The sequence below is a fragment of the Cherax quadricarinatus genome, chromosome 4 (genome assembly GCF_038502225.1).
Source record: "Cherax quadricarinatus isolate ZL_2023a chromosome 4, ASM3850222v1, whole genome shotgun sequence".
In the NCBI taxonomy this organism is placed as follows: Eukaryota; Metazoa; Arthropoda; class Malacostraca; order Decapoda; family Parastacidae; genus Cherax; species Cherax quadricarinatus.
In genome coordinates, this window is record NC_091295.1 from 20,118,227 (window position 1) to 20,132,621 (window position 14,395).

The following is a 14,395-nucleotide window of genomic DNA, read 5'->3' on the forward strand; positions in this document are numbered from 1 at the left end:
AGGTATGTGAGGAGCTGAACAGGAGATTTAAGGAAGTTTTTACAGTAGAGACAGGAAGGGCTGTGGGAAGACAGCACAGAAGGGAACATCAAGAGGGAATATACCAACAAGTGTTGGATGACATACGAACAACTGAGGAGGAGGTGAAGAAGCTCTTAAGTGACCTTGACACCTCAAAGGTGATGGGACCGGACAACATCTCCCCATGGGTCCTTAGAGAAGGAGTAGAGATGCTGTACATGCCTCTTACCACAATCTTCAACACATCCCTTGAAACTGGGCAACTACCTGAGAAATGGAAGACAGCTAATGTAGTCCCCATATTTAAGAAAGGAAACAGAAACGAGGCACTAAACTACAGACCTGTGTCTCTGACATGTATTGTGTGCAAAGTCATGGAGAAGATTATCAGGAGGAGAGTGGTCGAACACCTGGAAAGGAACAAGATTATAAATGAAAACCAGCATGGGTTCATGGAAGGCAAATCCTGTATCACAAACCTCCTGGAGTTTTATGACAAGGTAACAGAAGACACGAGAGAGAGGGGTGGGTAGATTGCGTTTTCCTAGACTGCAGGAAGGCCTTTGACACAGTTCCCCACAAGAGATTAGTGCAGAAGCTGGAGGATCAGGCGCATGTAAAAGGGAGGGCACTGCAATGGATAAGGGAATACCTGACAGGGAGGCAGCAACGAGTCATGGTACGTGAAGAGGTATCACAGTGGGCGCCTGTTACGAGCAGGGTCCCACAGGGGTCAGTTCTAGGACCAGTGCTATTTTTGATATATGTGAACGACATGATGGAAGGAATAGACTCTGAAGTGTCCCTGTTCGCAGATGACGTGAAGTTGATGAGAAGAATTAAATCGGACGAGGATGAGGCAGGACTGCAAAGAGACCTGGACAGGCTGGACATGTGGTCCAGTAACTGGCTTCTCGAATTCAATCCAGCCAAATGCAAAGTCATGAAGATTGGGGAGGGGCAAAGAAGACTGCAGACAGAGTATAGGCTAGGTGGACAAAGACTACAGACCTCACTCAGGGAGAAAGACCTTGGGGTGACCATAACACCGAGCACATCACCGGAGGCACACATCAACCAAATAACTGCTGCAGCATACGGGCGCCTGGCAAACCTGAGAATAGCGTTCCGATACCTTAATAAGGAATCGTTCAAGACACTGTACACTGTGTATGTTAGGCCCATACTGGAGTATGCAGCACCAGTCTGGAACCCACACCTGGTCAAGCACGTCAAGAAGTTAGAGAAAGTACAAAGGTTTGCAACAAGGCTAGTCCCAGAGCTCAAGGGAATGTCGTACGAGGAAAGGTTAAGGGAAATCGGACTGACGACACTGGAGGACAGAAGGGTCAGGGGAGACATGATAACGACATACAAGATACTGCGGGGAATAGACAAGGTGGACAGAGATAGGATGTTCTAGAGAGGGGACACAGGGACAAGGGGTCACAACTGGAAGCTGAAGACTCAGACGAGTCACAGGGACGTTAGGAAGTATTTTTTCAGTCATAGAGTTGTCAGCAAGTGGAATAGCCTAGCAAGTGAAGTAGTGGAGGCAGGAACCATACATAGTTTTAAGAAGAGGTATGACAAAGCTCAGGAAGCAGAGAGAGAGAGGACCCAGTAGCGATCAGTGAAGAGGCGGGGTCAGGAGCTGAGTCTCGACCCCTGCAACCACAATTAGGTGAGTACAATTAGGTGAGTACACACCCACACACATTTTTTGCAGGCGCAGTATAGCAATGAGTTTCAAAAATGCCGTGAAGATACTTACCCGCTGCCAGTCGCTGAATGAAAGGTTCCGGACTGCCACTCTGACCCGACACTGAGACTCTCGAGTGATAGAGGCGAGGCCTTCAAGTGTGACCTTCCTGCTGGACTTGAGGGGACTGAGGCCGCTTGAATCAAGCTGAAGGTTCCACCATCCCTGGAGGGTGTAACTCAGGGTCTTCCCAATGGGCAGGTGGTTCACACCAATACCTGAGTGTGTATATTCTTTATTCTCCCACTTTTTAATAACTCACCAAAAAACTAATTTAGAGATGATACGGGATTTAAAAAAAAAAAAGAAAATGTTTATATACTTTGCAAAGTTTACTTTTATTCACTTTATACACACACACACGCACACACACATACACACACACACACACACACACACACACACACACACACACACACACACACACACACACAGATTGGGTACATATGCAAAATATACGTAGTACATACGAGGGAAATAAGGACTGCTTACATAAACACACACACACACACACACACACACCAGGCCTAGTGTCTAATCGACATGTGCCTAGGACAAAATGGTAACTAACTAACACACACACACACACACACACACACACACTAGCGATCAGTGAAGAGGCGGGGCCAGGAGCTGAGTCTCGACCCCTGCAACCACAATTAGGTGAGTACAATTAGGTGAGTACACTGTGGTTCTGTGCTTTGAATACATAGTAGAGTTGCAAGTGGAGAGAGTAACATGAGTTGAATGGGAAAAGCCTGACTATAAAAGAGGGGACTACATAGGGTTGAGGAACTTCCTGCAGGAGGTTCCGTGGGACAGAGAACTGGCAGGAAAGACAGTAAACGAAATGATGGAATATGTAATAACAAAATGCAAGGAGGCAGTGGAAAGGTTTATTCCCAAGGGCAACAGAAACAATGGGAAGACCAGAACGAGCCCCTTGGTTTACCCGACGGTGTAAGCAGGCAAAAACAAAGTGCAATAGAGAATGGAAAAAGTACAGAAGGCAGAGAACACACGAAAATAGGGAGATCAGTCGTAGAGCCAGGAACGAGTATGCACAGGTTAGGAGGGAGGCCCAGCGACAGGATGAAAATGACATAGCATCGAAAATCAAGACTGACCCGAAATTGTTGTATAGCCACATTAGGAGGAAGACAACAGTCAAAGACCAGGTGATCAGATTGAGGACAGAAGGGGAAGAACTCACAAGAAATGATCAGGAGGTATGTGAGGAGCTGAACAGGAGATTTCAGGAAGTTTTTACAGTAGAGACAGGAAGGGCTGTGGGAAGACAGCACAGAAGGGAACACCAAGAGGGAATATACCAACAAGTGTTGGATGACATACGAACAACCGAGGAGGAGGTGCAGAAGCTGCTAAGTGACCTTGATACCTCAAAGGCGATGGGACCGGACAACATCTCCCCATGGGTCCTTAGAGAAGGAGCAGAGATACTGTGCATGCCCCTAACCACAATCTTCAACACATCCCTTGAAACTGGGCAACTACCTGAGAAATGGAAAACAACAAATGTAGTCCCAATATTTAAGAAAGGAAACAGAAATGGGGCACTAAACTACAGACCTGTGTCTCTGACATGTATTGTGTGCAAAGTCATGGAGAAGTTTATCAGGAGGAGAGTGGTGGAACACCTGGAACGAAACAAGATTATAAATGAAAACCAGCATGGGTTCATGGAAGGCAAATCCTGTGTCACAAACCTCCTGGAGTTTTATGACAAGGTAACAGAAGACACGAGAGAGAGGGGTGGGTTGATTGCGTTTTCCTAGACTGCAGGAAGGCCTTTGACACAGTTCCCCACGAGAGATTAGTGCAGAAGCTGGAGGATCAGGCGCATATAACAGGGAGGGCACTGCAATGGATCAGGGAATACCTGACAGGGAGGCAGGAGCGAGTCATGGTACGGAAGAGGTATCACAGTGGGCGCCTGTGACGAGCGGGGTCCCACAGGGGTCAGTTCTAGGACCAGTGCTATTTTTGATATATGTGAACAACATGATGGAAGGAATAGACTCTGAAGTGTCCCTATTTGCAGATGATGTGAAGCTGATGAGAAGAATTAAATCGGATGAGGATGAGGCAGGACTGCAAAGAGACTTGGACAGGCTGGACATGTGGTCCAGAAACTGGCTTCTCGAATTCAATCCTGCCAAATGCAAAGTCATGAAGATTGGGGAGGGGCAAAGAAAACCGCAGACAGAGTATAGGCTAGGTGGACAAAGACTACAGATCTCACTCAGGGAGAAAGACCTTGGGGTGACCATAACACCGAGCACGTCACCGGAGGCACACATCAACCAAATAACTGCTGCAGCATACGGGCGCCTGGCAAACCTGAGAATAGCGTTCCGATACCTTAATAAGGAATCGTTCAAGACACTGTACACTGTGTATGTCAGGCCCATACTGGAGTATGCAGCACCAGTCTGGAACCCACACCTGGTCAAGCACGTCAAGAAGTTAGAGAAAGTACAAAGGTTTGCAACAAGGCTAGTCCGAGCTCAGGGGAATGTCGTACGAGGAAAGGTTGAGGGAAATTGGACTGACGACACTGGAGGACAGATGGGTCAGGGGAGACATGATAACGACATACAAGAAACTGCGGGGAATAGACAAGGTGGACAGAGATAGGATGTTCCCGAGAGGGGACACAGAAACAAGGGGTCACAGCTGGAAGCTGAAGACTCAGACGAGTCACAGGGACGTTAGGAAGTATTTCTTCAGTCATAGAGTCGTCAGGAAGTGGAATAGCCTAGCTAGTGAAGTAGTGGAGGCAGGAACCATACATAGTTTTAAGAAGAGGTATGGCAAAGCTCAGGAAGCAGATAGAGAGAGGACCTAGTAGCGATCAGTGAAGAGGCGGGGCCAGGAGCTGAGTCTCGACCCCTGCAACCACAATTAGGTGAGTACACACACACACACACACACACACACACACACACTGAGAAGTCAGAATAGGGGGGGTACACCACCAAGGGATATGCCAACAAGTTCTGGATGAAACACACACAACCGAGGAGAAGTTGAAGAAGCTGCTAAGTGAACTAGATACGTCAAAGGCGGTGGGGCCAGACAATATCTCTTTGTGGGTCCTTAGAGAGGGAGCAGAGATCCTGTGTGTGCCACTAACAACAATTTTCAACACATCCATTGGAACTGGGCAACTAAATGAGGTATGGAAGACAGCAAATGTAATCCCCATTTTTTAAGAAAGGAGACAGACATGAGGCACTAAACTACAGATCAGTGTCACTGACGTGTATAGTATGCAAAGTCATGCAGAAGATTATTAGGAGGAGAGAGGTGGAGCACCTAGAACGGAACAAGCTTATAAACGATAACCAGCACAAATTCAGGGAAGGAAAATCCTGTGTCACAAACCTACTGGAGTTTTGTGACAAGGTAACGGAAGTAAGACACGAGAGAGAGGAGTAGGTAGACTGTATTTTTTTTGGACTGCAAGAAGGCCTTCGACACAGTTCCTCACAAGAGATTAGTGCAAAAGCTAGAGGATCAGGCACACATAACACGAAAGGCACTGCAATGGATCAGATTATACCTGACAGGGAGGCAACAACAAGTCATGGTGTATGACGAGATGTCAGAGTGGGCGCCTGTAATGAGCGGGGTTCCACAGGGGTCATTTCTAGGACCAGTGCTATTTTTGGTATATGTAAATGACATGACGGAAGGGATAGACTCAGAATTGACCCTGTTTGCAGATGATGTGAAATTAATGAAGAGAATTAAATCGGATGAGGATCAGGCAGGACTACAAAGAGACCTGGACAGGCTGGACACCTGATCCAGCAACTGGCTCCTCGAATTTAACCCCACCAAAAGCAAAGTCATGAAGATCGGGGAAGGGCAAAGAAGACCGCAGAGTATAGGCTAGGCGGCCAAAGACTGCAAACATCTCTCAAGGAGAAAACTTCTGGAGTGAGTATAATACCGAGAACGTCTCCGGAAGCACGCATCAACCAGATAACTGCTGCAGCAAACGGGCGCCTGGCAAACCTGAGAATAGGATTCCGATACCCCAGTAAGGAATCGTTCAAGACTCTGTACACCGTGTATGTCAGGCCCATGCTGAAGTATGCAGCACCAGTTTGGAACCCACACCTGGTCAAGCACGTCAAGAAATTAGAGAAGGTGCAAAAGTTTGCAACAAGGCTAGTTCCAGAGCTAAGGGAAATGTCCTATGAAGAAAGATTAAGGGACATCGGCCTGACAACACTGGAGGACAGGAGGGTTAAAGGAGACATGATAATGACATACAAAATACTGCGAGTAATAGATAAGGTGGAAAAAGATAGGATGTTGTGGAGAGGAGACAAAGACACAAGGGGTCGCAGTTGGAAGTTGAAGACTCAGATGAGTCAAAAGGATGTTAGGAAGTATTTCTTCAGTCACAAAGTTGTCAAGAAGTGGAATAGTCTGGTAAGTGATGTAGATGAGGCAGGAACCATACATAGTTTTAAGACAATGTATGATAAAGCTCGTGAAGCAGGAAGAGAGAGGACCTACTAGCGACCAGTGAAGAGGAGGGGCCAGGAGCTGAGTCTCGACCCCGGCAACCACAATTCAGTTAGTACACGCACACACACACACACACACACACACACACACACACACACACACACACACACACACACACACACACACACGCGCGCACACACACACACACACACACACACACACACACACACACACACACACACACACACACACAGCATCCTGCTGGGAATACCTCTAATAACACAGTCCTTCAAGACAAACTGAATGACCTGAAGAGAACGGAGCAAAGAATGGGTGATTTGAATGCCCACAGTCTCTTGTATTTTCTCACAAGATGTCTAACCCCCTCCCAGGCTGTCTTATTTCTCTGGTATGCAAAAACTGAGCGAACTCGAACACCTGAAATCAATATTCTGGAAAGCACTACATCAGTCACTGGAAGCTTTACAATGAGATCAAGCGACACTCCCAGTTAGACTGGAGGAAACATGAGTTCAGAGTGACACAGTTTACACACATTCCTATCTTCCTGCATTGTATCCAGCAAACTAGTGAGGGAGATAGTCCTAGAACACTTGAAAGGGTCTGTAGGAATTTATGACTTAATGATTACCGATGGAGCAGGGCAATGGAATATCCTTGCAGACTTCAAGCAAACCTACCTCTTCTAAAGAACATAAACAGTTGATAAGACATGTGCAACAGTTAGGTATCTTTATTCCGAAACGTTTCGCCTACACAGTAGCTTTAGCTTATTCAGTCGAATACCGAGGAGGCGGCAGAAGAAGAGAAGGCAGCAGAAGACGATATAATGAATCCGTCACCCTTGAAGACGTAGCTTTGGGATGGTCAGTCCATGAGCCTGAAGAATAGTTCTGATCCGTAGTCAGGAACAATGTAAAGCCTACTGTGTAAACGAAACTTTTCAGAATAAAAATACCTAAATGTTGCACGTGTCTTACTTATCGACTTGTCGGTATTGTATACCACTAACATATTGTATACCACTAACATATTGTATACCACTAACATATTGTATACCACTAACATATTGTATACCACTAACATATTGTATACCACTAACATATTGTATACCACTAACATATTGTATACCACTAACATATTGTATACCACTAACATATTGTATACCACTAACATATTGTATACCACTAACATATTGTATACCACTAACATATTCAACACACAGTCCTATCAGAACAGCACATTGTGTAGAAAATTACCTCGTTAGTAAGTAAGTTAATTCAGGTATACACAAATACAGTTACATAGAACTGATGCTAGACAGTGCTTCAAGAACGGACAAAGAACTGATGCTAGACAGTGCTTCAAGAACGGACAAAGATCTGATGCTAGACAGTGCTTCAAGAACGGACAAAGATCGCCTCCTAGCAATAAGGGCACCACATTCTGGAAATTTGCTCTTGGCTACCCTTTATTCCTTCTTGGGTGCTTATCTCGACCTTCAGGGCATTCACATTCTTTGCCTATCAGTCTCCATTCTGACTCACGAAATCGTAATGACACGATTGCAAACAAACCATACCACGGGTGGGGTTAGAATCCGTGATCACAGAGTCACAAAACTCCAGACCGACGCGGGTTCTAACCCCACCCGTGGTATGGTTTGTTTGCAATCGTGTCATTACGATTTCGTGAGTCATGTTGATGGCTTTGAGGGGATATGAGCTAGAGTTCGTCACGGCCACGCTAGCTGGAGATTCGTCTGTAAAAATTTGCATTTGTGGTCACAGTGGTGCCTATGCTAACCCTTTTAAGGTGTAGAAATATACCTAGTTGGGTGAATCTTATTGTAGCCAGCTGGTCCAGTGGCTAACGCGTCGGTCTGGAGTTTCGTGACTCTCTGATCGCGGGTTCTAACCCCACCCTTGGTATGGTTAGTCTCCATTTTCATCGAACATAGATGTATTTACGTCAGCGCGTCGGTTGATCAATTTAGGCTTCATGGTCTCATGTGCCATAGGGCAAAAGGAAAGAATCCAAGACACGAAGAGGTCAGCGATAATGTCAGGCAAAGCCGGGTGCCCATCAGAACAGTATCTCCAGCTAACTAGACGTGACGGCAGCCTCAAGCGTCTGAAAGGAGTCACTGTTCAACCCTGCAAATATGGTAAGCTGAAAGCATGGGGCTACATGTGTGTTTTCACTGGCCGACATTTACCTCCAACACGTCGAAGATGAAGGAGGTGGTGTGGCCAGTTTCAAGAAGCTCCAGAAGACCCACAAACAAGGATACCTGACAGTATGTTATAGCTTAATCCAATAGGATAAAAAAAAATCCTTGGATTACGTTTATGTGGAAAGAGGACACTCGAGTTCTTGAAAGAGTTAGTTAACGAGGAAATGTCTGCGTCAACTTGGGCACACGGCCTACCTCAGGGGAGCTGGATGATTTTTTTTAAATATGGATTTTATAACGTCATGATGTGTTAATTGCAACACGAAAGACCTAGAGCTATCATCCTACTCCCCCCGTGGTTGTTTTGCGTCTTGTATCGCTTGGTTTGCGATAGTTGCTAAATAAATATATATATATATATATATATATATATATATATATATATATATATATATATATATATATATATATATAGAGAGAGAGAGAGAGAGAGAGAGAGAGAGAGAGAGAGAGAGAGAGAGAGAGAGAGAGAGAGAGAGAGAGAGAGAGAGAGAAATGGCGCTAGCCATCTCCCACCGAGGCAAGGTGACTAAAAACAGAAAGAAACACTTTCACCATCATTCGCACATAATCACTGTCTTTGCAGAGGCGCTCAGATACGACAGTTCAGATATCACTCCAAACAGCACTGAAATTTATGATTGCCAGGTAATGATGAAGGAAGGTGAGGCACCAGTTATGATGAGAAGCGGACCACTAAAGATGACAGGTGAGATACAGTGAGGCACCACAGACGTTGCTGCTGTCAGTCTGGAGTGTATCCAGCCTCTATGAATGCACTCATCAACACACTTGTAAACACCCATAATATAGTTTTCTCTCACACACTCAAAAAATAAGAGCTAGTTGTATGTTCTGACACTTTTAATTAAGTATGTCTGATAGTAACCATTAACACATACTGGAAATAAGTATATTAAGTTATCCTGGATTAAGTCGACATTATGTAGTGTTTATGTGATTGTAATATTTGTGCACGTTAAGAGACCATACAATAAGTGTCAGGGGCCCGAGACTGTTCAACTGCCTCCCAGCACACATAAGGGGGATTACCAACAGACCCCTGGCAGTCTTCAAGCTGGCACTGGACAAGCACCTAAAGTCAGTTCCTGATCAGCCGGGCTGTGGCTCGTACGTTGGTTTGCGTGCAGCCAGCAGCAACAGCCTGGTTGATCAGGCGCTGATCCACCAGGAGGCCTGGTCACAGACCGGGCCGCGGGGGCGTTGACCCCCGAAACTCTCTCCAGGTAAACTCCAGGTAAGATTATTGTAATAATTTTTGTACATTATATAATCAAAGCCTAAATAAATACTCATTTATTCGGAGAGGAAACTTGTACTGCGTTCATTAGCTATCTGAAGAAAATGTTATATATGAATTGACCGCAGTATTTTTTTTTAGTGATGCAACTATGGCCGGTGGGGTATGATAAAGGCCCAGTGTGCCCTCTGTAATACTGCTTTATTTTTGCGCTACAGATCATAGGATGGTCATGGTACGTGTAATAAATTAGCAGCGCAGGCGACACAACTAACTAGGTTTCAGTCCGTAGGTTGATAATGGTTCAGAACGACCCAAATTTCGTAGCGGAAGGTCTCGGTCAGATGTCCAAAAGCTCCAGCTATGGGTCATCATATGACTAAGACCCGCGTCTTGTTTCCCGACAAACATTTTACCTACCAAATGTAGCAGCATGAGTAGTTTTCCAAATTATGTGATAGTTGTAAATATATCTAGCAACGGTTCTCTAACCTTATTCTTGTCCTGGAGTATACCTGGAGATGGTTTCGAGGGTCAACTCCCCCGCGGCCCGGTATGTGACCAGGCCTGATCAAACAGGCTGTTACTGTTGGCCGCACGTAAACCGACGTACGAGCCACAGCCCATCTGGTCAGGTACTGATTTTAGGAGCCTGTCCAGTGCCTGCTTGAAGACAGCCAGGGGTCTATTGGTAATCCCTCGTTATGTACGCTGGGAGGCAGTTGAGTAGTCTTGGGCCCCTGACATTTAATGTGTTGTCTCTTATCGTGCTAGTGGCACCCCTGCTTTTCATTGGGGGATGTTGCATCGTCTGCCGAGTCTTTTGCTTTCGTAGGGAGTGATTTTCGTGTGCAAGTTTGGTACTAATCCCTCTAGGATTTTCTAAGCGTATATAATTATGTATCTCTCCCGTCTGCGTTCCAGGGAGTACAAATAATTTTAACCGTTCCGATGTCTTTACTCTCACAGAGAGCAAGAGAGTAACTTCACAACTGTAAACACCAGAACCTATCACATTGCACATACAAACATTAGAGAACATTGTATTCACACTAACATCATACAGCAATCACTGCACATCAAACACCAAACAACAATCAAAGCACATGAACAAACACCAGTGAACAAACATGTCCCTACGAGGGCAGGAAAAGTTCCTCCCACTCATTCCTTCAATCATGGTAGGTAAGACACATAGGCAACAGTTACGCAACTTTATTCCGAAACGTTTCGCCTACACAGTAGGCTTCTTCAGTCGAGTACAGAAGGTTGCCTAACTGTTGCCTATGTGTCTTACCTACCAACCTGTCGGTATTGTCTACCATTTTAATATTCATCCTTCAGTCATATGGAAGTAAATTCATGCAAAATTTGACCATCAGGACCAGAGTAACCGTCCCAGCAGTGTGTGCCAGAGGTGTGGCACGTGTATTATGAGGCGTAGCTTGTTGTATGTGAGGTGTAGTAGTGAATTATCAAACAATAAAATAGAGGGATGCAAAACTAGATCATATTAGATGGCGAGTGTGGACAGTAAACATTGGTGGAAGGTGACGGGTAGTGAACTTGACCTCTGTGTTGCCTGATAGTGACTGGCTGGCTGGCTGACAGGCAGGCAAGCAGGGAAGGAGGCAAGGATAATGAAGAGGAAGAAATTAAAAGATGGGGAGACGAAAAATTAATGAAAAGTGAAAAGCTGAAGAGAAATGGAGGGAGTGAGAGAAAGGGTCAAACAATGGAGAAACAGCAAGTTCTTGCTGAATCAGGAGACTAGGGAACCAGGAGACCAGGGGACCATAGGTGGAGGGGACCAGAGGACTAGGAGATCAGGGGACTATTGGACCAGTACCAGGGAAGGGTGAGTGGCTGAGAGGCTGGCACAGAGGATGAGCACCAAGCACCATTTATTGAAGCAAGTGAGCCACGTAATAAGCTTACAAAGGTGGTTACGGAGACAGAAAGTGGTGAAGTGGAGCATATCACAGCCCAGGTGGTACTGAGGGCCACACGCACGCGCGCGCATACACACAGGATGTTCCAGAGAGGGGACACAGAAACAAGGGGTCACACTTGGAAGTTGAAGACTCAGATGAGTCACAGGGATGTTAGGAAGTATTTCTTCAGTCATAGAGTAGTCAGGAAGTGGAATAGTCTAGCAAGTGATGTAGTGGAGGCAGGAACCATACGCAGCTTTAAGACGAGGTATGATAAAGCTCATGGAGCAGGGAGAGAGAGGACCTAGTAGCGTTCAGTGAAGAGGCGGGGCCAGGAGCTGAGTCTCGACCCCTGCAACTACAATTAAGTGAGTACAATTAGGTGAGTACAGTGCCGCACAAGAGACTGGTACAAAAGCTAGAGGACCAGGCAGGAATAACAGGGAAAGCACTACAATGGATCAAGGCATACTTAACAGGAAGGGAACAACGGGTGATGGTCCGTGAAAAGATGTCGGAATGGGTGTATGTGACGAGTGGGGGTTCTTCAACGATCAGTCCCAGGGCCGGTGCTGTTTCTTGTATACGCCAGTGACATGACGGGACAGTCAGAGGTACTCCTGTTCGCAGACAACGTGAATCTAATGCGGAGAATACAAGCAGACGAGGACCAGGAAGTCTACAAATAGATCTGGACAGGCTTCAGGCATGGTCTGATATGTGGCTCCTAGAGTTTAACCCCACCAAGTACAAAGTTATGAAGTCTGGGGAAGGACAGAAGACTGCAGAAGTACAGGCTCGAGGACATCATACCGAGCATATCACCTGAGGCGAACATCAACCAAATAATTGCTACAGCAAATGCGCGTCTAGTAAATCTAAGAATAGCTCTACGACATCTAAGTAAGGAATCATTCATGACACTACACCGTGTACGTCAAGCCCATATTAGAGTATGCAGCACCAGTATGGAATCCACACCTGGTTAAGCATATTAAGAAACCGTTGAAAGTGCATAGGTTTGCAACAAGACTAGTCCTGAACCTACGGAGCATGCCTTATGAGGAGAGGTTAAGAGAACTCAACCTGATGACACTGGAGAACCGGAGGGCTAGTGGGGGGAAGTGAAGAAGACTTGCAAGGGTGAAAAGGGACAGAATGTTTGAGGATGGAAAACAGGAACACGAGGACACAGCTGGAAGTTGAAAGCTCAGATGAGTCAGAGGGATGTTAGGAAGTATTTCTTCAGCCTTAGAGATGCCAAGAAGTGAAACGAACGGGAAAATGAAGTGGAGAAGGCAGGATCCATACTTAGCTTTAAACAGAGGTACGATAAAGGTCTTGAATTCAGGAGAGAAGGGACCTAATAGCAACCAGCGAAGAAGGAGGGGGCAGGAAATGCGAATCGACCCCTGCAATCACATATAGGTGAGTATACACACACACACCAACAGTCACACGACACACAAAATAATTAGGCCAATTGTCTGTCGACAAGTACCTCTGACAACTAATAACCACACTCACATTGCACACAACCACTCTACACACAGCAGGCCAGGTGTCTAACGACAAGTGCCTCTGACACCTAGTAACTACACACGCACACACACACACACACACACACACACACACACACACACACACACACACACACACACACACACACACACACTCGTGGAGGAGTCACATGGTTTGAGCTCGTGTTTTGGTGATAATTTCTGACTGTGCCATAAGGAATAGAGTGTGGGATATAGGCATGTGCATGCATAAGAGTGCATATAATCACTTAAGCCCCGAAAAAAGGAAATATAAGTGATCACAGAAAAGAAAACAAAGGAAATAGTGGCTGAGTGTTTAGTAGGGGCCGTTGGAAGGGTGAACGGTTGTGTCAGGCCTAAATAGTGTTGCCATAATAACGCAGTGCGACTCAAGACCACGGAGATAAGAGATATGTATAGATGTGTCAGTAAATACAGTGAGTGAGTGAAAAAATTAGAAGAGCTAGAGACTATAGTGCATACAGGAAGTTAGTGGAAAAATTACCGAGAAGCATCAAACATCAACTACTGGGACAGGACAGACTCTCAACGTTACTCCACTGCCAGCTGCAAGTAATATTCACCTAGTTTGAGTTGCATGGGGTCAATAGTACCTGTCTCTAGCTGGAATTGGGGGTCACTCTCCTCGAGCTATCAGAATTAGAACAAGCAGCATTTACTGGCATTTAATAGAATTTAGAGGTAGCGGCATATAGGCGAAGCCTAGTGTATTTATTTTTGAACGTAATTTTAAACTCATAAGACTACAGTGGGAACCAAGAGATCGGGTACATATGCAATACATATGTAGTACATATGTGGGAAATAAGGACTGTTTACATAAACATATGCACACACACTTGGTGAGAACAGCTCTGCTGTTAGGTACTTGAATAGCTGTAGTACACACACACACACACACACACACACACACACACACACACACACATGCACACACACATGCACACACACATGCACACACACACACACACACACACACACACACACACACACACACACACACACCCGCACTTGATAAAGCACGTCAAGAAACTAGAGAAAGTACAAAGGTTTGCGACAAGGTTAGTTCCAGAGCTAAGGGGAATGTCCTAT

The 14,395-nt window shown here is 45.6% G+C and overlaps 1 protein-coding gene across 1 annotated transcript in view; it reads right to left on the reverse strand.

The window, feature by feature from the left end:
- The window catches only part of LOC128684394 (uncharacterized), a 51,273-nt gene that overhangs the window by 3,365 nt on the left and 33,513 nt on the right, over nt 1-14,395 (reverse strand). The window contains exon 3 of the mRNA XM_070098209.1: nt 1,796-2,001. Within this exon, the coding sequence (XP_069954310.1) occupies nt 1,796-2,001 (206 nt within the window). The remainder of the gene's footprint in view (nt 1-1,795; nt 2,002-14,395) is intronic.